This window comes from Sciurus carolinensis, chromosome 11 (assembly GCF_902686445.1).
Source record: "Sciurus carolinensis chromosome 11, mSciCar1.2, whole genome shotgun sequence".
NCBI lineage: Eukaryota > Metazoa > Chordata > Mammalia > Rodentia > Sciuridae > Sciurus > Sciurus carolinensis.
In genome coordinates, this window is record NC_062223.1 from 86006859 (window position 1) to 86032382 (window position 25524).

The window sequence follows — 25524 nt, forward strand, 5'->3', positions numbered from 1 at the left end:
CTGGACCAGTGATTTGCATCCTGTCTCTGTCACCACTCATGTTTTCTCATGCTTGTTAACAGCCTGCATAGGTGCACACAGAATGAAAGCACTTTTAGGGCTTCTTAAAGGGATCAAAAGAGATAGACGTATAAAGCACTTAAGGTGCTGCCTAACTTACAGAAAACGCTTAATAGGTTTGAGGATGATGATGGCAACACTTTTTGTTTTTGATTTGCTTACAGAGGTACTAATTGTTTTCATTTTTTTCATGGATGGCACCTCAATCAGATTTCTATTTGCTCCGATATAGTACACATGGCTAGTTTGTCCTTCTCCTTTCTAACTACAATCATCTTGTTTTACATTTGAATTTGTGGTGGGAGATATGGACTCTTTGTGTTTGAATCACTTTTCATGCCTGAGCAGTGACTGAGGAAGAAGTTGAATAGCTCAGAAGAGACTGTCAGCAAGTGGACACTTCTTTTTCTTTCTTTTTTCTCATATTTTAAATTTTTATTTGTAATTATACATTATAGTGTGATTTGTTGTTACATATCCATACAGGCACACAAGATAACAATATAATTTGGTCAGCTTAAGTGGCCACTGTTCTTCGAACACCCGAATTCTGCTACCTCTTGAGATTTTGCTCCCACCCTATACCAAGGTTTTATTTGTTGGGCAATTTCTCTGATTCCAAGTGGACCTGTAGAACCCTGATTTGCAGTGGAGGGTGCCAGCATTACTGCTCACTTTCCCTACTTCCTGACTTAGATTCTCCCCACAGCAAGTTTCAACTACTCTTTGAAACAAATAAAGCTACGGGCTTAGTGCACGTTTCTCCCCATTTAATAGAATTGGTGAGAAATCTCAGTGTTGCAATCACCAGTAGGTTTTCAGGAGGGGAGAGGAATGGGAGTGGGGAAGCTCGTGAACTTTTCCATGTCTCTCTGCTACTCTCTTTCTTTAGTCACCATTTGTCAAGTTCCATTAAGTTGTGTTTCATTACTTTTCTCATTACTGTTGACAAACTTTTATATGGTTGTTGTTGCCAATTTCCTCTGTATTTTGTTTTTATGAATTATTAGAAGTGATCATTTCTGGCAGCCGATCATTAATTGGTTCTCATAACCTAAGAATCAGTTTTTTTAGTAGTATGTACATTTGCTTGGTAGAAAACTTACCTTATGGACATTATATTCATCTTTTATCTTTCTGTTATTTTTTATATCCAATCTTTCTTTACATCTGTGGGATTCACTTTTAACATATGATGTGCTGGGTAATATATATACCTGCCAGATTATATCCTGTTTATGAGAATCCCATTTATCTACCTTCAGGTTACCTATAGATACAAAGGAGGAAATGGTGGCTAAAATTGAGGAATGGTTGAATGACTGTTAAGAATGAAATTGATAGGGGCTGGGTTGTGGCTCAGAGGTATAGCGATTGCCTAGCATGTGTTAGGCACTGGGTTTGATCCTCAGCATGGCATATAAATAAATGAATAAAATAAAGATCCATCAACAACCAAAAATAATTTTTAAAAAAGATTAATAATGACATATCTTGATGCTAAGCTGAGCTCAACAATATTATGTTCAATAGAGATAAACATAAAATTATAAATTAATATAAACTTTATAAATTGACAAAATATTCATTATAATAAAATATAATGTAATATGTCTGATGGCCAATAGATAATATGAAGTGCCTCTCTCTATTCTTGATATAAACCAATAAAAAGATTCATAAAAAATGCTAACAATTTTATATTAGATTAATAGAATATAGAATGGAATACACATAGAATTTACTTGCTATGATCTGTGCTTATAATCACATAAAGGGATTTTTAGATCCCATTCTGTGTACTGTTATTTATGCAGGATACTGCCAAACTTGAGAAAATTCATGGGATGAAAGCAGTTAAATGAAAGAATCTTGAAATGATAATGTATCAAGAATGACTGATGAATTGGGTTGACTTGGTCTAAAGAACAGGCCTGGAAGAAGCAATGACAGTGACTTGTAAATGTCTAAAGAGCTCTCCTGTGAATAATGTCCATTAGAGCTAAAGAGGGCAGAAGTAAGATTAATGGGCAATTGCAGAGAAGTTCTAGCTTCCAGCTCAATTTTAGGGGGAAAAATATCTATTGATTACAGCAGTTTCCCAAGAAAATAGCTAGCCACAGTATTGTAAAGCAGCTTCTTTCTGGATTATTAAAGGAGAAGTTAAAAGTGTTGGTCAAGGTTACTTGTAAAGGCATGTGTTTATCTGGCAGCACTGTAATTGTCTAATTATACGTGTATTTTACACACTAGATTGTGATTACTATTACATGTGAAGGAACACCATGTCTCTATTCCTAGTTTTTAATCTGAATAGAACCACGAAGGTAAAATGGACTACATTGAAAAAAGCATGCGTGTACACACACAGACAGACCTTCTTCATCCACTATTATCAGACTTTGATTCACCTAGAAAAATGTACCTAGTTTGTTTCCTGTCATTTTGACTCCTTCTTCCTCCAAATTGCTCTCTTTTCAGAATTGATTGATATCAATCATGCAATTATTATTGTACAAATATTTGACTTTCAGTGGACTCTTGATGGGATCTCATAACTGGACAACCCATGGCATATTCTGTATTTTAAAGATGCTTAAATTGACTTCCTTTATGGATATTAAAATAGATTTTATCTTCTCTTTCCTTTAAATTTTCCATGTGAAATAAATTCTCAAGGTATCTAACCATGATTGAATCATGTTCAGAGACAATGTCTGAGAAGTATAAGATTTTTTTGATTGACAGTTTAATGGCATTCGGAGTCACAGTACATGAATAAAAGATGCTGCAAACTTTAATTTTATTGGACCTCAGTGTTCTATAGAAGGGAGGATTTAATGTACATTCATCAATGATTTGGGGAACTCAAATGGGTTTAGTTAGGGGACCATGATGAATTCAGCATGAATCCAGCAGAGGAGGACTGCATTATTTCAGTGTAGATAGATGTCAAGTACTTGGGAGAAAAGCCAAAACTTCTTTACTTATTTTCATTTCTTTGTTTTAGCATTTAGAACTGTTTGAATTAATAAATGACTCTGAAGTAAAATAGTTATTGAGTGAATAAATAATAATTCTTGTATATGTCTGCTTTTTAAAAAAAAATGGAAGAATAGCATTTAAAATTTATTGGGCACAATATCTGTTTATTATGCCCAATTAATACTCCAATAAAGCAGGGATTTAAACTTAGGTTCCAACTTGAAACCCAAAAGTCTTTCAACTAAGTTACTTTGTGGCTGACCATAAACTGAAAGTATTTACCATTGTAGTATTTACTATGTCAATAAATTTCCTTTTAAAACTTAAAAAGAATACTATGAAGGTAAAACTTTGGTTTGGTGAATACTGATAGCTCTTTCATAGGGTTTCCTGTGTAAATGATAAAACTTTGAATTTTAAAACTACTCAAACTACATCCAGTACAGTATATTTTTTTAAATCAGAAGTTTATGATAGAAATAATTTTGACTTTAAAAATTTGTACATGGGAACCATTAATCAAGAATTTTGTTAAAAAATAACTATCTTTAAATAGCAAATAAGTACACAAACAAACAAACAAACAAAAATTGATGGCCATGTTAGCCCCAAAAAGAAAATGAAAGGAGCAGTACACTTAGCAAATGCAATCAAGTGACCTACTCTCCCATTGTATGGTAATACACAGAACAGTGGGCATTGCAGTGGCAATATTTGTAGTTTGTTTTTTCATGCATAAATCATTTGCTACAATATCTCGGGAGAGAGCTTGTTTATAGACATCATTATGAAGAGTGAACAAATATTGGCTTAGGGAACACCTCCAATCCACAAATGCCTTGCATGCAGAAATAATCAGAAATTAACAATATGCATACATAACAAATTACACAGATGTGTGCCAGGAAACAAGGTGAATTCATCAGATACATTGTCCTCTATCCAGTTGGAAAGAAAGATTTGTTTTTTGGTGTATAGAAAGAAGAATGTTTTCCTTGTTTAATACATAGAATTTGGCATTTTATTTGATTCGGTGTTATTTATTCCCATAAAAGGTTGCATTATATATGTACTCAAGCAAATCCCCTTGTGTACCCAAGGGGGCTATTTTGGCAATTCAAAAGGATTGAGAAAATTTTAGCACTAAAAGGAAAATGTAGTGCTTTGAGACCCCATGCCAAACAGTTAAACTTGCTATTGTGTTTACCAAGGGTCCAATCCTTGTTCAGAATGGCTCTTCATCACAAACAGGTCCACCTACCACTGGGAACTTGGAGTCTAGAATACGGGCTTGAATAAAAAGTAAACTGCTCTTTGCATTCAGAAACAGATTTGCACAGGCATTAAAAAATGAATACACATTATAATTTACCGCATGGCAAGGGACTGGGGGAATGTATGGTGTCCTTCCATGTAACTATTTGTTGAGGGCCAGTAATCAAACTTGTTGTATAAGCTTTGTGTTTAGTTTCTTCCAGTGGTATGGTAAACTGCTTGGTCATAAACATCCAAATTATGGACAAACAAAATCTTTGATAACCTAAATACTCCAAATTAGATGATAGTAAGTATAGTTTATTAAAGAGCACTGCTAGGAAAGCTGTCCATTATAAGGTGGGGAGGGTGGATTTCAGTGCAGGCAGTCTCCACACTAAGTGTAAGGACAGTATATTTAATTCTTATTTATAATACTAGTTCATTCAATATTCACTGAACTCTTTACTCAATACAGGAAGTTATAGGACTTATACACTAAAAATGAAGTTATAGAATAATAGATGGGTCAAAAATTTCTAAAATTTTTACATGAGTTCTTAAGCCACAGGAATTAACGTTTGATATACATTTAATTATACAGCTCCTTAGAAGTTATGACTTGGAGTGTCTTTGGGAAAGTCACTAGAAGTCTTTTATTGTAAATCTATTTCCTGGGTACCCACATACATTATTCAGAATTTCCTTCTTGATTTTCAGTTGCTGGCAAAGCTAAATGGATTTACTTAATCAATACTTCCTACATATGATTGTTCTTTTTTCTCTCTTGATTGCCCGGACAGAGATACCCCAGCTGCTTTCAATGACCAAATCTCTAACTGTGAGGTTAGGGAAATTCTTACTTATTGTTAAGAAAAGACATTTTAAATCAGTTGCATATTACCCAAATAGTCTTTACTGAAATGCATAGCTATAAATCACCAAACAGTTAGTTCTATTTGAATATTGGAAAGATTAACACTGCTATAAAAACAGAATCACAAATATCAAAGGTTATTTCAGAATTATCAATCTGTGCAATAGATGGAAGGAATAAAATAGGGTATGGAATTATAAAAATATAAAATTTAATTTAAATAATCATTTAATTACACTTTCAAAGAATCCCATAATATTTTATCTACAGAAAAGGAAGGAATAATACTCTTTACCTTTTGTCTTGTGCAAAAACAAACAATAACAATCATCAAATTGAAAATAGTCTGGATATTATGAAAGTCTATAAAATGGATTAACTACATATTTATAACTGTTCAAAATAGCTAAAGCAGCCATAGTCATGATTGTCTAATATTAAAGATTACTGATAGGAGAGAGTCAATTATTCCGTTATCTCCCCAGTTTGGATGTTGGACAAAATATGAGGGGAAATCAGTGTGTGAATTTGAAATGGTTTTCAGTTTACCCAGTTCTGTTTCTTGAGATCTCCTTTTCAGATGCACCAAACTCTTCCTACATGTAGGAAAGTGAATCCTTAGTCATTCCTCCATAACCATTTCTTCATGATCTACACCTTCTCAGAGATGGCACCCCAGCTAGAAAGCTGGTCCTCATTCTGGACACACCCCCATTCAGTTTCTTGATTAGTGACATCAACTGTATTTCCAATATATAGTTTAAATTCATTCACCCTTTTCTGCCTCCTCCAAGTGACCCCTAACCGATTTCTCCTTTTACACTATAACTTTTTGAGGAGACTTCATCTGATTCATTTTCATCCTCCACAATGCATATGACTCTTCATGGTATAAGCACTGATAGAACCAACTTTCAAATGTATCATAAGTCAAAAATAATTATAAGTTGCTAAATGAAGATAGCAAGGTATCATTAGATTTAGTATAAGATCAAATTTAATTATTTAATTTATTCTGATTCTGCACTTCCTGTGTTTAAGGCACTGTGAGAAGCATTAGGAATTCGATGACTAAACAGTTAATTTTCTTGTAAATCAATAAGCTTTATGTAGAGGAATCAGTTCCTAATCAATGATCTCTGCATAACAATAGTACAAGAAGTGTAACTAACTCAGCATAATCTCAACAGGCCCAATAGGGATTTGGCAGGAGCTGGCTTTCAGGATGCAAAGTTCTTTTCAGTATTATCCTTAATCTCCTTGGCTCAGTACACCAAGCTTTTGTGTGTCCCCCTCTCCTATAGGTTGTGTAATTCTGGTGGATTATTGCCTAAGTATACCTGTTTAATTAATGCTCACTTCTAAAGCTGCCCCCCCACCCAGAGACCTTCCATGTTGTAAGGCAATTCCTGACCCCACTACAGGCTCAAAGAAGAAAAGAGTTCAGAATTAAGTAAACCAGCTGGAGAGTTGCCAAAGTGCCAAAAATAAGGGTTCAAAAATGTGTTCCTGATAAAATTAAGAAGTTTTGGTCACTAATACTCTATATAGCTTTTAAGTGCTCTGCTAAGCAGCTGGAGGTCATCAAGTGACTCGGAAAGTTAGAAGCTTATAAATGAATGGTAATACTTTGCTGGGTGCTTAAAATTAGTATTTGCCTTAGGGTTGTGCTGAATAATTGCTGATAACTGATTTATAGAAATAGTTACACATTATTTGTATGTAGTATGTATTATCAATAGAAATAACATGCATGCCTACTTTATTTAAATTTCAGGTGCTCTGCCAATACAATTTTAGTAAATGGATAGGGTAGATAGACTTTCTTCCACACCACTAAAGAGTATAGTATAAAAATGCTTTATTATTGTTTTCCTTTTTTTGAAATTTAAGTCTATGATTTTAATTCACTTGAATTTAACCCAAGAGATCTCTAAGTATTTTCCTCAGATTTTCAAACTATTGTTATTAAGGCTAAAATCATATATAGTAAAGAATACTAAAAAGAACATGTTTACCATATCTAATATTTGCTGGGCAGTTATTTTGTGTCAGGTTTTATTGTAAATATTTAATGCAAATTGACATCCAATTCTCATAACTTCTCTAAGAACAAATACTATTTTTATTTGCTTTTTGTAGATGAGAAAAGGCAAAGAAAGGTTAATCATTTTGCCCTAAGTCTCTCAGCTAGTGAGCTGTAGAGCCAGGGTTCTAATCTAGACTGTTGGGTTCTAAAGTCTGAACTCTTTACTAGGCTGGACTGGCTTATCATGTGCCCACTATTAGTTAAATGCTTAGACATCAGAAAGCTTATGGGATAGATATATCATTATGATCTTCACTTAATAATGAAGAGTGGTCCAATCAAGGTGACTCCACCAGTAACTGACTGAACCAGGCTTTTAAACTCAGCTCTAACACTTGGGTCTGAGAGCTTAAAGATCACCTACTACTGTCCCCAGAAGAAATTGAATGCTTATTTTTTTATATTAGAGATGAAATAGATTTTAAAGGGAAGGGAAATGATTCACTCAAAGAGGATAGTGATTAATCTAATTATCACCTAAAATATTTAAATACTGTTAAGCCAAATATTAGATTTTTCTAAAATATTTGAATACTCTTAAACTAATATTAAATATAATCATTTTAAAGAATAGTGTTCAAAGGATTATTCTTAAAAATTAATATAAAAATTCATCTTATTGCTTATGTGGTTCTTCAGTGTAACCACAATAACCTTGGAGATTTGAGACACTTCAAAAAAGTAAAATTTAGCCAGGCACAGTGGCACATACCTATAATCCCAGAGGCTCAGAAGCTAAGGCAGGAGGATTGTGAGTTCAAAACCAGCCTCAGAAATGACAAAGCACTAAACAAGTTAGTGAGACCCTATCTCTAAATAAAATACAAAATAGGGCTGGGTATGTGACTCAGTGGTGGATGCCCCCGAGTTCAATCCCTGGTTACCCATCCCCACCAAAAAAAGTAAAATTTCTTTTAGTTATTCCAAGTATAAAATACTATGTAATACTTCTTGGGTATAATTCATAAGAATATCATGAAATTAAAAGAAACCATAACAGTGTTGTAATTGTTACCATTATTATATCAGGATAGATTACTATATTACTATTTTTCCAAATAAGAGGATTTACCACTTATATCTGAAAAATTAGGAAGTATTAACATGCATTAAACATTTTATAGAAAAATGTAATGGTTGTTGCTATTTATTATTCTTAAGGACATTCCACATAAATCTGTCATTTACTTATCCAAGTAAGTGTGTTAGTATTTTGGGCTGGGAACTGATTATTGGTAGGGTGCTTGCCTAGAATGCATAAGGTGTTGAGTTTGATTTGATCTCCAGTGCCACACAGGAAAAAAAAAAAAGAAAGAAACAAGTTATTTTCCTCCACCCCCAAAAACTATTATTGTAGAATTTAAAATATCGTGGTAAACAATGAATGTTAGAATAAAAGAAAGAAGTTATGTTGTGGCACAAACTTTAGCCAAATGTTTTTCTGCTATTCATGTCTTATCATGGGTCTTTTTTTTTTTTTTTAAATTACCTTTAGGCCCTTTGAACAGCTTGATTTCCACAACGGTCTCTAAAATGGGTCGTCTTCTACGCACATATAACCGGACAATTGACCCTGCTTCTTTTAGGGCTTCCACTGCTTTACTGTGGGAAACCTCTGACACATCCACTTCGTTCACCCTCAAGATACAATCATTGACCCTGAAAAGAAGAAAAAGAGACAAGATTCAGCAGTGCTGGGGAATTTTTAAAAAGGATGTTTTTATTTTTATGACTTTCTACTTTTATAAGGGGAAGTAAAAAGTCTAAGAAATTTTAAAATTCAAATCTGAAGCATACTTAAACTATAAGAAATCAAAGAAACCTAAGTTCCTCTGCCTTCCCACTTTCCCCACCTTGAGCACACTATTGGTCAGTTCCCATCCTGAACTTTGGTCCACGCTGACTGGGACTGCATCACATATGGCATAGTGAGGACATGTATTTTAAGATGTCTGTCAATTACATCATTATTTTGATTGGTTTTAAATTGGTTTGGTTGAAAGTTATGATTCAAGTGGTTCTCAGGACTTATTACTATGGACTACATAGACATAACAAATGTAACATTATACATTACATTTTCTAAAATGCATAATTTGCTATTTGTAAAAGTAATATACGATCATTTTAGAAAATCTGAAAAATACAAAAATGTTGGAAAGAAGAAAAATTACATATGACTCAATCATCTAAAATAAACCTGTTAATTTTCTGGCAAATTATCTTCAAAATTTTCTCATCTAATTCATCTCACAACATTATAAATATTGAAGTTCAGATTTAATGAAGTTTGAAAAGACTTGTGATTTTGTTCAAAGTATTTACTCTGACAACTAAGAACTATGGCAAGTTCTAAGTTAGATTTTCATTTTTTCCATTTTCACACAGGAAGGAATAATTTGAATTTTCCATAAACATTTCTAGGTAGTTTACAGTTATGTGGCATGGACTTTAAACTCTTTTATTTTCACAATCACCATTAGCGATAGCTTTAATAATGGTCACGAGCATGGGGCTTGAAGCTAGGAAGATGTCACCATCTGTATATCCATTTTAGAATTCCTCAACTCAGGTCAGCATGTTGCTCAGACTCAGGGACAAGGGCTACTCTGGCTTGAGTCCTCTTCCCCACCATCTCCACCCAATCAGCTGCACCTGCACAGCGATCTTCAGTTCATCCAGGTTTCTTCACCTTCACGGCTGCCAACTTCATCTCTCTCCTGAACTCTTTCACAATCGCCTGCCTCATCTCCTTGAATCTTCTCCTGTCACCTTTTAATTTATTCTCTACATAATAGCCAGGGTAAAGTGAACATGGTTTGGTTGCTTACATAACTTCCATTCCCTACTTCCTCCTTCCAGAGTCCAATTTTGTTCAGGAGATTTATTATGAGCAAATATTATTGAATTAATAAAGAATAAGTGTCAATTCAATTCTTGTGTCCTTTATTTCCTTAATTTTCATCTGTGGATAATTGTCTTAGCCTATTTAGGTGTCCATATTCTCATCTTTAAATTGGATATAATAGTAATATGTAGTACGAAGTCTTTGGGTGAAGATTAAAATAGATAATGAGCACTTACAAAGTACCCAATATGCAATATGTACTTAATAAATGGTTGTTATTGGTAATGGAATAGTATTCATTGCTTTATAATGTTCTTAACTACTGGGTTCCCTCTGTAATGTTGTGGAATAAGACTTATTATCTACATTATAGAAATGAGAGTAATTCCAATTGGTTCCATCCTTTGCTTAAAACTGTCAACAATTTGGGTGGACATTGGATTTGAACTCATGTCTTATTTCAAAATGTGAGACCTCTTAGGACCATATATATCTAAAGTGATCAAGTTTTATATGTGTTGTACATATTAATTCAAACTTACAGACCCATAGAAGAAATATTAAACAAAAAGTTTGGGTAGAATTTTCCTGTCTTTGTTTTTTAGTACATAATATTTCTATGCTTGTTTGAGGAGGTGAGCTATAGGAACCCTCACCTCAATGAGAACACAGAGCAGTCTCAAAATCCTGAGATGGAACGTTTTACAAAGATTCAGTGATATCATTCATCATAACAGATGGTATGACTTTAATCGGTTTACACATACATTTCCTCTCTGACTGAAAAAAAAAAATCCAGAAAACTACCAATTAAAATAGTTTTGAGAACGTAGGCAGCATGGGTGCCAGCCGCCCTGCAGCAGCTGGTCCTTTGAGAATGGGTAATTTTGCCATCTCATGATAATGCAAAAACATTATGTTTACCATCACTCTATGCTCAGAATACTAATTATATCTTAAAACATTGATTTGCATAAAAGGGAGTGGCTGACATTAGAAAAAAATTCTGGAGGCTATATCTACTTAAACTCTGTTTTTTCCTTTTGCATACAGTGGGATCCTTGTCAATTACTAAATTACTAATGTGAGGAAAAGAGAGCCCAGAACACATGGTTGTTTCTGAATATGTAGATGAAGTAGGCAGATTCATTGCAGTACACAGCACAGGATGAGCAGTCAGGAGGTCTGGATCTGAGCCCCAGCTCTGTATCAGCTCTGTAATCATGGTCAAGTCACTTCCTCTCTAGGGGTGGGGAGAGAAGTAACCAGAAAACTGATATGTACATGTATATGTGTGCATGGTAACAAGATACAGCTGAGTTTTTGCTATTTACAAGTAAATCAAAGATGTGCTCAGGGATTTGTTGAAAAGAGAACAGGATAGAAATTTGAACATTTTGGATACCTATTATGTGCTATATTAGTTTAATCACTGCATTTATTTGTTTCTGCTTCAATTCATAAAGCTTTGATCCCTAATTTATAAATAGTGGAATTTTACTGACAAGGTCACAGTGCTGGTGGGTACAGGGGTAAGGTCTTACCCTGGTTTTGTCCTTTCCAATTTCAATCCTGATACAGAGGTACTCTGAGTTGATTATTTTAAATTAAAAAAAAATGAGGAGGAGTTTACATTCAAATTCTCAAAAGAAGCAGAGAATGTCAAGCCAAACTAGGACATTCAAGTTCCCTTCCTCCCAGTTCACTTGAAATAGAATTTGGCTAGAGGGTCACAGCTATTTAAAATTAATCTGCTTTCTTTACCCGTAGATAACCTTTTTGAATGAAGTCAGTACACTGTATTCATTTTGAAACATATAAGTGTATCAGCTTCAAGTTCAAGGAATACTTTGTCCCAGAAAAAAGTACAGCTTTATCATGTTTCTGAGCCACTGTATTAGAAGCCATTTGCATAAAGACTTCCTCCCCACTCCACCAATGTAATTCAGTTGATGCTTTCACTCTTTCTGTGCTTTCTGTTTCAAACACAAGACTAAAATTTTCATTTGTAGAAATTTTCATTTTGTGGACCAGAAGTGTGCGCAAGATTGAAAAATTAATTTTATTCTCTTCCTAGAATTTCCTTTAGAAATTCTGGTACATTTCCTTGAAGAAAATATATTAGTAACCAAAAAGACATTTCATTATCAGAAATCTTCACAGAATCACATCTTATTTTTTGCCTAACAATTAAGTATTCTCTAACATGACATAGCATTACTGAAAAATCAAATGATAATGAATCATTTGTTCTACTTTGAGGATATAATTTAAAATAATATGTAAGATCTACTTTCTTTTAAAGGTAACAAAATATGTTTGACTGGTAAAATAAGATTTGTGATTTTATGCATTTTAAGGATATGAATGCATTCACGAGGATTAACAAATAATAGTGTTAGAAATTAAAAATTTACTATGTACAAAAAATATTGAAGGAAAGAAAAGATAGCAAAGTTTTAGCCCTTTTTGGTGTTTTTAAAAGCATATTTCTTTTACATTTCTTCCAAATGTTTGGTAAGGGACATATATCACAACAGAAACCTTAAGAACATGGACCTAGGAGTCTTCTCCCCACCCAAATGTATCTGGTATTTCATTCCAGCTCTAAAACTTAGGAACTGTGTGATTTAGGAAAGTCACTTGACAGCTTAAAGCCTCAGTTTCTTCATCTAAAAATAGGGATAAGACTGTTGTATGCCTTAAATGAACTACTCAGCAAAGTGCCTGACAAACAGTAAACATCAATTTATGTTTGTTGTTATTATTATGCAAAAAAGACATGAAATATTTGCATTAGAGCGGATGCCAAGAGACCAGAGTAGAGGAAAAAAGATAGTAAAAACAGGAGAGAGCTGAAATCTAGATGCTGAAAGGAGTTACTAAATTTTGTTTACAAAAGGCAGGAAGAGGTGAGATGAATGGTATTTTCAGAAAGAAAAATGTAAAAATAGGGCATTAATTCTTGTTTGATGAAGTATAATGGAATTTCTCTTTAACATTGTCAACTAATCCTTCCTCTGCCCACAAGAGAACTTCAGTTACAGACTAGCTTTATGGCAGCCTTGGTCAGTGTTTCTCAAAACCAGAATTCCTACTAACTCATGCCTACTTTGTTCTTGCCCCACGCTCCACAGTCTCAACTATGCTCTGACTCTCTATTTAATTCAAAAGCAGGTTTTAGGCCACAGGGTCTGAGACTTAACTTTGTATCAACTATTATTATTTAGGGATGTCCTCTAATTGGCTTACCCTTTATTGTCTTCATTCAGTACAATTACTTTTCTTCAAATAGATGGACATATTACAGATCAAAGAACCACATAATGGAGAAACCTGACCAATGCTTAAGGTGCTTTATGAAATACAATAAAGCATGATCAAACAGTTTGACCAGTCCTTATTTTGGGTATCCTGAACTCATGAAATTCAGAGATTTTGTATAAATAGAAAAAAAAAAAATAGAAACTTGAGAGCTGATTATTTGGTATCATTTTTTCCCACGTTGACTGTGAAATGTCAAAAATCTCTCTGCAAGAACATTGGAAACAAAGTAGAAATATGGAAAGAAGTAAGGACTGCAGACAAAGGATAGGTTCCTTCCAGATACCCTGAGGGACCTCTAGTCCATGGTTGCTCTTCCCAGGGTTAGTTGTCCTTGGATCCTCGAATTTGAGAAGATACTCTAACTGTTATAATAATTTAATCTGATTAAATAATCTCAGATGTATCTTTGCTACTTGCTAACAAATAATTCTCACTAATATAGGCAGGCTTTATAACCAACACTTTGTGTTTTCTTCTTTTGCTCATTCCTATTTTCCTTTTAATACTTCAAGTTTATTTTATCTTTGGGAAAATTGTCCCTTCCCCAATTAGTTGGTCTAGTTACTGTAAAATATTAATAAGTTTACCAAACTTAGCTAATAAAAATACAAGACACTCAGGTAAATTTGAATATCAGATAAATTTGAATTTCAGATAAATAAGAATTATTATTCAGATTAAGGAAGTTTTTAGCATAAGAATATTCTACATCATGTTTGGGATATACTTACATTAAAAATTATTTGTGTTTATCTAAAATTCAAATTTAATTAAGAGTACCATGTTTATAAAAACACTCATTATGCTAAACTGTGATCTCAAGTTTATTGAAATGACATAATGCCTAGTACATAGTGGGAGATGTACATGTTGTATAGTGTGTATATATTCTTTAAATAGAAACAAAATGTATATATCACTGCTTTAATATATAGCAGAAACTAAAACTGAGAGAGGTTTATAATGACAATATTGAATATCTAGGTAATTTCAAAGCTCATGTATTACCTATCCATACCTCTCAGATTTGTTAAAAATAATGTTGTCACTTATTTAAAGATGAATTCTAGTTGTCCATCAGAGGGGTCAAGGAGCAAAGCAGTAAAGTCAGGCCAAATAACAAAGTCTAGATCAATGGTTCTCAAATTTTGGAATGCACAGAAGTCACCTGGAGGGTTTGTTAGACCACAGATCACACGACTCTACTCCTAGGTTTATTTTTGTGTTTCTTTTCTTTTCTTCTTTTCTTTCCTGTCCCCCCATTTTTGTGTTGAGGATTGAGCCTTGCACATGGTAAGCACACACTCTACCACTGAGTTTTGTATTTCCCCTACCCCCGCTGAGTTTCTGATTTAGTAGATCTGGAATGGAAGAAAAGATTCAAATTTCTAAGTTCTAGGTTATCCTGGTAATACTGGGACCATACTCTGAAAACCACTGCTCGAGGTTTTGAAGGGGTGTTCCATGTGTGACTCATGTGTGGTTCATTCTAAATTGAATAGAAGTTCTCAGCCTTAAGTGGACAAACTGATGATAATAAAAGTTCTACATGCTAGGAAATTAATCCCCTAGATGTTCATCTTTTCATTATTTGGAACAAAGTCTCAGAGGTACACCTATACCAAGAGACAACTCTGTGAAACCATTTTCCAACTTGCATTTGATATTTGCAATTCCTTTCCTGACTCCTTTTCTTTGGCAAAGACTATCTGTTAGCCACCTCATCCTACATTTTTAAAAATATAGGGCTTCTGCTCTCATCTCTAATTCTGGTTGGGAGTAACTCAGGTTTATGATCCATAGAAGCCATCTTCCACAGCGAACGTACTGTTTTTCTCTCTCTATTTGCCACTTCATTTCCCTTATATAAAATGCTTGCAGAATTCTCTGCAGCTGTCATCTGGGAAACATCACAGTTTTCCACATTGGGGGAAGAAACTGCTATTTCAGCATCAGTGATTGGTCTTTTGGCATTTTCCTGGAGAAGCAGAGAAGCCAGTAACAAATCTCAAGCCAGGCAACCTAATGGCTGTAACAAGGAAAATAGATATTGAATGGGAATTTCAAAAGGGAGAGAATCATAGGACTGGACATTACTAATTCCACTCAATCTGATACCCAATCTACAGACAAAGACTGCATGTCGACTTTCATGAAATGAGGGACTCCCCACCAGGTACTACCCCTGCCCCTGGAGTCAATCACTATAGTAGTTTCCTAAATGGTTTTTCTGATGCCAGGTTAAAGTGCCCCTCTCCACTTCATTCTGACATACAAAACCAGGTTCGCCTTCCTAAAGCTGTTCTTTTGTTGTTTCCTCTCCCCTCAAAATTCATCAAGAGTTACTTAATATATATATACAATAAAAAATGCTTTTTATTTTTGTATTCCTGGTGTGTGGTACACATTTGTCACTTAAGAAAGAATGAACACCACATATGACCTCTAAATCTGCCCCTCTTTTTATATCTCTGCAACCTGCACCAGGCCTACCACTGCACTTCATTTCATGATATCGCTCTCTGTCTCCCAAATGCCTAACCAAAACCAGCCTTAGGAGAGGGCAAGCTCACACTCCATGCTTTTTCAAATGTTTCCTAAGCACTCAAGTCCTCATTTGTCCATAATGCCTCAAGTACAAACACATGCTAGATTCTCATCAAAAAGCTACAGATACCTTGCAAAGCCTAAAAGGACGAGGGCCATACCTAAAGAAAAATACTTTAGGGTTGGGGCTGTGGCTCAGTGGTAGGGCACTTGCATGTGTGAGGTACTGGGTTCAATTCTCAGCACCACCTATAAATAAATGAATAAAACAAAGATCTATCGACATCTAAAAAAATTAAAAAATATATACTTTAAAATGTTGAGTCTGATTTCCTATTTCCCTCTACTCCAATCCTAGATACTGACCACTATATTTGCAGTTCATAATTATACATTTTCTTGTTCTAATTCAACTTAGCTTTTTGATACTAATAGACATTTCAGGGAAAAAGTTGAGAACCACAAGGAGCATGGTATGATGGAAGAATTCTGGGTTATAAATCAGACAAGAGTTCTAATCCTGGTTCTGCCACTTTCCAGTTAAGTAATTTTTCTGTCTTTAAGTTGGATTCAGTAATTTAAAAATTCTCTTCTAGTTTTGGTGTTCTTTTTTTATTCTTTTTATTGTAAACACATGGGGTACAACTTGCTTCTCTGTTTGTACATGAAGTAGAGGCATACCATTTGTGTAATCATACATTTACATAGGGTAATGGTGTTTGATTCATTCTGTTATTTTTTCCTTCCCCCACCCCTCCCACCCCTCTTTTCCCTCTATACAGTCCCTCCTTCCTCCATTCTTTCCTCCCTTCCACCCCCATTATGTATCATCATCTGCTTATCAGCAAGATCATTTGTCCTTTGGTTTTTTGAGTTTGGCTTATCTCACTTAGCATGATATTCTCCAATTTCATCCATTTGCCTGAAAATGCCATAATTTTATTATTCTTTATGGCTGAGTAATATTCCATTGTATGTGTGTATATATATATATATATATATCACAGTTTCTTTATCCATTCATCAATCGAGGGGCATCTAGGTTGGTTCCATAATCTGTCTATTGTGAATTGAGAAGCTATGAACATTGATGTGGCTGCATCACTGTAGTATGCTGATTTTAAGTCCTTTGGGTATAGGCCAAGCAGTGGGATAGCTGGGTCAAATGGTGGTTCCATTCCAAGCTTTCTGAGGAATCTCCATACTGCTTTCCAGAGTGGCTGCACTAATTTGCAGCCCCACCAGCAATGTATGAATGTACCTTTTTCCCCATATCCTCGCCAACACCTATTATTGCTTGTTTTCTTGATAATCGTCATTCTAATTGGAGTGAGATGGAATCTTAGGGTAGTTTTGATTTGTATTTCTCTTATTACTAGAGATGTTGAACATTTTTTCATATTTTGCTTGCAGATCTTCTTCTGTGAAGTGTCTGTTCGTTTCCTTAGCCCATTTGTTGATTGAGTTATTTGCATTCTTGGTGTAGAGTTTTTTGAGTTCTTTATATATACTGAAAATTAGTGCTCTATCTGAAGTATGAGTGGCAAAAATTTTTTCCCACTCTGTAAGCTCTCTCTTTACATTGCTGATAGTTTTCTTTGCTGAGAGAAAGTTTTTTATTTTGAATCTATCCCAGTTATTGATTCTTGCTTTTATTTCTTATGCTATGGGAGTCCTGTTGAGGAAGTCTGATCCTAAGCTGACATGTTGAAGATTTGGATCAACTTTTTCTTCTATAAGATGAAGAGTCTCTGGTCTGATTCCGAGGTCCTTGATCCATTTTGAGTTGAGTTTTGTGCAGGGTGAGAGATAGGGGTTTAGTTTCATTCTGTTGCATATGGATTTCTAGTTTTCCCAGCAGCATTTGTTGAAGAGGTTATCTTTTCTCCATTGTATATTTTTGGCACCTTTGTGTAGTATGAGAAAACTGTATTTATTTGGGTTTGTGTCTGTGTCCTCTATTCTGTACCATTGATCTACCTGTCTATTTTGGTGCCAATACTATGCCGTTTTTGTTACTATTGTTTTGTAGTGTAGTCCAAGTTCTGGTATTGTGACCCCCTGCTTCACTCTTCCTGCTAAGGATTGCTTTAGCTATTCTGGGTTTCTTATTCTTCCAGATGAATTTCATGATTGCTTGCTCTATTTCTGTGATGTACATCATTGGTATTTTAATTGGAATTGCATTGAATCTGTATAGCAATTTTGGTAGTATGGCCATTTTGACAATATTAATTCTGCCTATCCAAGAACATGGGAGATCTTTCCATCTTCTAAGGTTTTCTTTAATTTCTTTCTTTGGTGTTCTGTAGTTCTCATCGTAGAGGTCTTTCCCCTCTTTTGTTAGATTGATTCCCAAGTATTTTATTTTTTCCAAGGCTATTGTGAATGGGGTAGTTTTCCTAACTTCTCTTTCTGAGGATTCATCACTTATGTATGAAAATGCATTAGATTTATGAGCATTGATCTTATATCCTGCTACTTTACTGAATTCACTTGTGAGATCTGAAAATTTTCATCCTCAATCAAGGTAAATTATTCCATCACCCAAAATGGAGGATTTTTACCTCTTTAAGCCACATGTCCCACCTACCATAGTTTATATTTTTGGATTTAGATTTTTCTTTTTTCCTCACTTATTCTGTTTAGTTCTTGATCTTATTGTTAATGGCTTAAATTCTGGGAAAATGCCATAGCTAGTTTTATTGCCTCTAGCTCTGTCCACCTCATCCCCCTTCCAACTTATTATCAGAATGGTGTTCATGAAACAGAAACTTGATTATTTTATCCTATATTGAAGAATACTCAGTTATTCCCTACTGCCTATAACAGATTTTTAAACATTTAAAAATTCTAAGCAAAGAAGCTCTTTCTTCAAATTAAACCTTCCTCAGAAGCCAGATAATGAACATTTATAATTGCTTGTCTAATAAGAGAAAAGGTAGCATAATTTCTACATCAGGGAAGAAATGGAAATCAGAACACAGCCTGCTGGGAGGTCATTTGTGACCCTCAGAGGGTTGAAGGGATCTAGAGTCAGAGTGCCCTACATAGCTGGGAGAGGTTAGTAAGTACAGGAAGGAATCCAGGAAGTCTCTTTGTCCCAACCTAGTGTCCTGATACTGAATTGTATCTGCAAAGGGGTGCCTTTGTCTGATTCTATGAAGGCTTCTTAGGGAACAGTGCTCATAGATTTCTGTACAATGAAGATTGAACCCACTTGCCCACAGACCTTCACATAACACACAAGTCTTTCAGTAATCCGGTTGCTATTCACCTCTACAACTGTCTCTTTCTATATGGTTACAAGTTCATTGTTCAGTCCTCTTCTACCTGGATTAGCTACCTCCAGACCCCACAGTGACTTGTGAAGTACCTTACATTCCTTTAAAGGTTAATGCCCACACTGAAGTAACTTTACAACTTGACAGGGCATATAGAGGAACAAGCTACTAAAATATAGTGTTATTGTTGTGGCAAAAACCATATAGAGTGTTGCAGGAACACATAATGAAATAATTTAGTTTTAAGGAAGTCAGGGAAAACTTCAGAGAATTTGATGTAGCTGATCTGAAGGTCAAAAAGAAGTTAGCCATGTAAATAAAGAATGGGAGAAGTGTTCCTGGCATAACTCAGTGGCTGATGAGGCGAGGAACAAAAATCAAGCTACGAGTCTTTGTAAGGCATGTTAAAGAGTTTGGGTCTGAACCTAAGGGCAATAGAAAGTGACCATTCTGTGCAAAACTAGAATAGTATTATAGAGCTGCCCAAATACAGTGTGGAAATACACATTTGGTTAGATTTGTAGGGTGGAGTTAGAGTAAAAGAAGGCAAAGACTGTTGTTAAATGTTACTATAGAATTATGATAAAAGATATGTAGCCTAGAATAGACTACTGGCAGTGGCAGTCAGGATAGGGACTGATGAGGGGGCTGATTAGAATCTACTAGATATGCTCAAGGATTATACTTGGGAGAAAAGAGAGAAGAAATTTTTTGTTTATTTCCATTTCTAAATCATGAGTCACTTGGGAGAGAAATCGTATCTCATTCACTTTTGCATGTTTAGTGCCTCAAATGGTGTCTGGCACAGATTATATATTTGATAAATAAATAAATAAATGTAGAAGTGTGGAAGTTAATCAATGACATCTTGCTGTCAGTATCCACATACCATCCTCATAAGAATGCTGTCTTCTCATGCCATCTCAGCCTTCCTGCTATAAAGACAACTGAATTCAAATTTAATCACCCTGTTAGGGATAAGGAGAGCGGTAAGAATGAAGGAAAGAAGGACTGTATAGAGGGAAAAGAGGGGTGGGAGGGGTGGGGGGGAAGGGAAAAAAATAAACATCATTGCCCTATGTAAACATATGATTACACAAATGGTATGCCTTGACTCTATGTACAAATAAAGAAACAACATGTATCCCATTTGTATACAATAAAAAAAAAATTTAATCACCCTAACAGACTGTATCTACATTAAAAAAGAACTCCAGTGACAGGGTTAGGTCCAAACAAAAACAAATGATCACTAACAATAAGAGGTCAAATATTAGTTGAAAAAGGTATGTGGTATCCATACACATTCAACCAACATTTATTGAACATATGCTATACTTTGCCAGGTATGGTTTAGATACTGAGGACACATGGTGAATCAGATACTAGCCCCTGACCCAGGGAACAGGGAGGAAGAGATCTATAAAAGCACATCACAGGGGTAGCAACCTCTATCACATTCCTGTAAGATCAGCACTAGACTGAACAAGTTTTTCTAACTTTTACACTTTAGGTTTTTAATATCAAGTTTTTGTTTATTATTTGTCTGATTATTTTAATTCTCAAAGTTTAGTTTCCGCAGAAACAGGAGAAATGATCCATAAGTAAGAATTCAAGTATACTATGCTGCAAACTGCTTGTAAACATGCCCCTTATCTTGGACTGTTCTTCACTTACCAAGAGTATAAGAGATATTCCCCACTGCACCCCAGACCCTGAAATATAGAGTATCTTACAAGCCAGCTAATGAGTTCTGTGCTTATATTTACAAAGGACAAATATATACTTAATGGCAAGTTATTTTAGTAGTCTCTGAGATGTTTAAGATACTCAAGATTTTTAGCATTTTCAAAGATTCTTAAAATGATAAATATCAAATCTCATGACAGGGCAAGTAAATTCACTGGTTGCTATAGGGAATTCATTTTTAGCATTTGTGTAGTTCAGTAAAAAATGTGATACTTATATTAGTTAATTCATTTATTTCTTTATTTATTATATTCCTTCCACCAGAAGGTAGACTCTATGACTGAAGAAATCTTATCTCTTTTTACTACTAAGGGTCAGCTGGACTCCTCATGTAATAAGATACCACCATCCATCCAAATTTCCTTATTTCTTTGTTTCTCTCACCATCCACATCCATATCAGCACTACTGATTGCTTCTCACTCCAATACAGTCCCTAGTCCACCCACTTTTCTTCATATCCCCTACTCCCACTTCCACCCAGACATGTTGATTCAGATTCTACTCCTATTCTCTATAATATTAACTACGTGGAAGCCTGGGTTCCAATTTTGAAATTTAAATCAAATGGTGTACTCATCTTTTGCATAAACCATGCAAGCCCTTCCTGTGTCATTTAAGAGGAAATCCAAGCCTGTGTGACTCTGTGTTCTCTTTTTTGTCCTGCTGTCCCCTCGCCCTTCTCTCCAGTCTCACTGGTTCTACTTCTGTTCCAAGGACATACCTGGCTCAATTCTGCCTTAGGGTACTTGAACTTACTGTTTCCTCAGTTTTGAGAGATTTTTGCTCCTCTTTACTAGGCTAACTTTGTTTTGTTATCAAGATCTTTGCTTATAATTCATCTCTTCAGAGAAACCTAACTCCATCACTTAATTCAAAGTAGTTACTAGGCACTCATCAGTATATCACTCTGTCTTTTTCTATACATAGCACTTAGTATTTTGGAATATTTTGTATATTTATTTATGTTCTACCTAACAGATAAAAATATAAGTTCCTTAGAGCAGGAACACAGTCTGATTGAATATTTTGTGCCTAAAACAGTGAGTGCTGAGCCCATAGTATGTACTCAATAAACATTCAAATAAATGAATTATTGAATGAAGTGATGGATGAGTGAATAATAATTCTGCATAGTTTAGATTGGGCTTACTAACAATAAAGCATATATAATCTTGTTACCCAAATTTGAATTCTGATATCTCTAACTCAAAGACCTTCTTAAACTCAAACCTATAATTATTGGAATTATTTGGAACTGGCAAAGGTTGTGAGCAATTCTCTATACAGCAGATAATGCTAAATTGCCTGAAGGTGCTAATTTTCAAGGGTAGATGATTAGCAATGCTGCTTTCTGACCTTTTCTGAGCTACAATAATCAACTGTTATTGTTTATGTGATTTCATAATATCCACACTCCTCACCTCTTCCTAGGCTAAATCACATTTCATAAAACAAATTCAAATTAACTTTGTGATGAAAATTGATGACACATTTTCAGATGAATGGTGACATTCTGTGATTTCATAAAACCAGAGCTGGAGAACTGGTGTTTGTAAATGTACGCTTACCCCATTATATTTGTTCTCAGCTGTGGAGATATAATTCAGAGGTGTGGGGATGATGGCAAAAGGATTAAGGAAACCAAGAAAGTAAACTTGCTCACAAATACCTTCTTGCTTTCCAGATATCTGGTCTCACTTAAATTCATAATTTTCTTTTGAAACATAAAGAAACACATTGGTTAGCGATTCATATTTTCTGCATGGCTTTATAACTGTTAATGAGACTTTTGGAGCATGGCAAAGTATGTCTATGATGGGCAAATTCATGGAAGAATGTTATAGGTAATAGGGCAGCAGGAGAGAGAAGCTACGAGAAGGTAGGAGAGCCAAAATCAAAATCACACATTTCCTAGGACCCCTGTGACAACTGTAGTAGCCTCTGGTACCAACTTCTATATATCTAGCCATTCAGAAATAAGAATTACACATTAGCCTTACAGCCTCTGGTCTTGTTTTTTGTCTGTTTGATTTTGTTGTTGTTTTGCCATCTATCACTCCTATTCATGCCACTGTCCCTTGATTCTTCTGTTAACAATTGTTGGGCAAATTCTCAACCCTAATTGAACCTAAACTTCCACCTTCTTCATTACTTCTTCCAGAGCAGCTAAACACTGAAGTGTGGGAAAAAACCCTCAAGTGATGGGACTCACTATAATTTACGATCTCCAAATGTAACACTGCCCTTCACCCTGGTCAGCTTTATCTCTCTTTCGGCAAAGATAATCTCCAAAACCTTTCTTTCCTGAGTCACTTCTAGTAAATAAATTTGACTCTTTTGTCCCCACCGAAAAATGAACTCATTAATGAAAAATCCTTCAATTTCCTAAGTCAGATTCACATATCTCACAACATGCAAACCCATGTTCTCCTCTCTTCTTATTATAATGGACAAATTGTTCTTTCTGATTCAGAAGAATTCACATCCTTTTAAAGACCTCACTGATCACTTATACTTTACAGCTTACATTTTCAAACCCAGTTTTTACTTATGCCATTCTCTGAATATTTAAACACATTTTGGCATCTCCTATTTTTAAAAAAGTCATTAACCTGGCAACTTCCTTTGCCTTCCATTCTGTCTCTTTCCTCTTCACAAATCACTCTTATCAGAAGAGCTGTTTACATGCTATTTCTTCCTTCTTAATCTCTTTTTATTAAATTCTGAGTCCCTCACAATGCCCCTATCAAAAATAACATAGAAAACACTCCTACTAAGTTGACCAGTGTGCTAGATCTGGCCAAATCTAGTGTAATTTCTTTAGTCTTCTTGGTGCATCTCACAATAATGTGAAGCTCGGCTGCTCATTCCCTCATTGAAATGCTCTTCTGTCTTCCAAGACTCTGCTTGCTTTGTATTCCTTTCTAATATTCTGGTTACCCTTTCTTACATATCCATTTTAGTTCTCTAGTGTACTGGTCTTCACACTTATAAATAAGAAAGAAGAGGGAAAAAAACAACCATCCTCCATTTTGCATGTTGCAAATTGACGTCTAATTTTTCCATCATAAATTTAAATAGTATCAAAGGATGTAATTTTTGGCCTACTTTGAACTGTGAAATTCTATTTTTTTTCACATTTACATCACTACTTCAAATATAACCAGTGGAAATATATACATACTGATTTGAAGTTCATGCTCATAATTTAAAATATGAATGAACAAGATCTCCTGGAATAGTTAGACATTTATATATTTCTTTTTTCTTCTCAAACTTATGTTTCCACTCAACTTACCTACAGAGTTTTATCCTAGTACATTTATATGTTAGAACATCTTATATCCACTATTCTAAAATAGTTATGTGAAACAAATGCATGTTTCATATTCTTTTGATTTTTTCCACATTTTCTGTGACCCTAAAACTATGTACTTTATAATTTCTATAAGATACAGTTACTATGATAATTAATGGGACACAATTAATCAAAATCACTACAAAGTATTAGGAAATTCAACTGATAAATCTAAAATAATAAAAATAAAATTTTACTGGGAATTCTTCTCAGTGGGATAAGTAGAGTTTTTTGAAATTAGCTCCTAACTCCATAGATTGAAATGAATTAAGATTAAAATAAGGTAAGAATTCCCTTCTTCATTTATATAGATGTCAGTACTTGGAAATCTTGCTCATATAAGCAAGTATCTGGGAATGGGAAGAGAACTTTGCAATTCCTTCCAAGTTATAGGCCCTAAATCCTATGATCTATAATTGAAATTATTTTAGCGATCTGGCAACCAACAATTTTCAATCTTCTTAAAGCAAAAAAAAAAAAAAAAGATTTAATGAAAGGATTCGTCACCCAATTATTGGTGTCATAGACTTTTTTCCATTCTGGACAATAATATTTCAGGTTTTTTTCTTTATACCTAGGGAAATTAACCATGGAAGAATTTGGAATGGACAAGATAAATACTTTTCCTTTGAAAAATGGTAGAATAGTAAATATAATTTGGAAGCAGGAAAGAAGTACCTCCACAAAGCTACAGGCTACTTCTTGGTCAGGTAGAATTAAAGATCTGGGAATTGGGAGTCCTTCTAGGAGCATGCATTATTCAAATTTAAAAAAACCTCTGAACTTACACCCAAAAGTTTGAAATTACTCAGGACTTAGTCCGTGGTCCTATTTTCTTTTTATTTTACATCTTTTCAAATTAATCTTGTAATTCTTTTAACTTTAACAATTTCTCAGTATCATTTCTAGTCAGATCTCTCAGAGTTTCAACTCAGTATGTTCAACCTTTTCTTTGCTATCTCCACTTGAATTCCTTGTAAGCATCTGAAACTTAACATTATTCAAAATGGAACTATTCAACTAAACTTTCAACTTTGCCTCTCTACTAGTCCTTACCACTGGCTACACTCCATAGTTCAAAGTCATCCTTCAATGATTTGACCAGATGGTGAATTCTTTGTAACCAAAAATATATATAGGGGCC

At 34.6% G+C, this 25524-nt stretch overlaps 1 protein-coding gene across 15 annotated transcripts in view; it reads right to left on the reverse strand.

Moving 5' to 3' along the window:
- Dlg2 (discs large MAGUK scaffold protein 2) overlaps positions 1–25524 on the reverse strand; it is a 2079243-nt gene that overhangs the window by 562078 nt on the left and 1491641 nt on the right. For all 15 annotated transcript variants that reach the window (XM_047516979.1, XM_047516993.1, XM_047516982.1 and 12 more), the window contains one exon: positions 8755–8924. In XM_047516979.1, coding sequence (XP_047372935.1) covers positions 8755–8924 — 170 coding nt within the window. The remainder of the gene's footprint in view (positions 1–8754; positions 8925–25524) is intronic.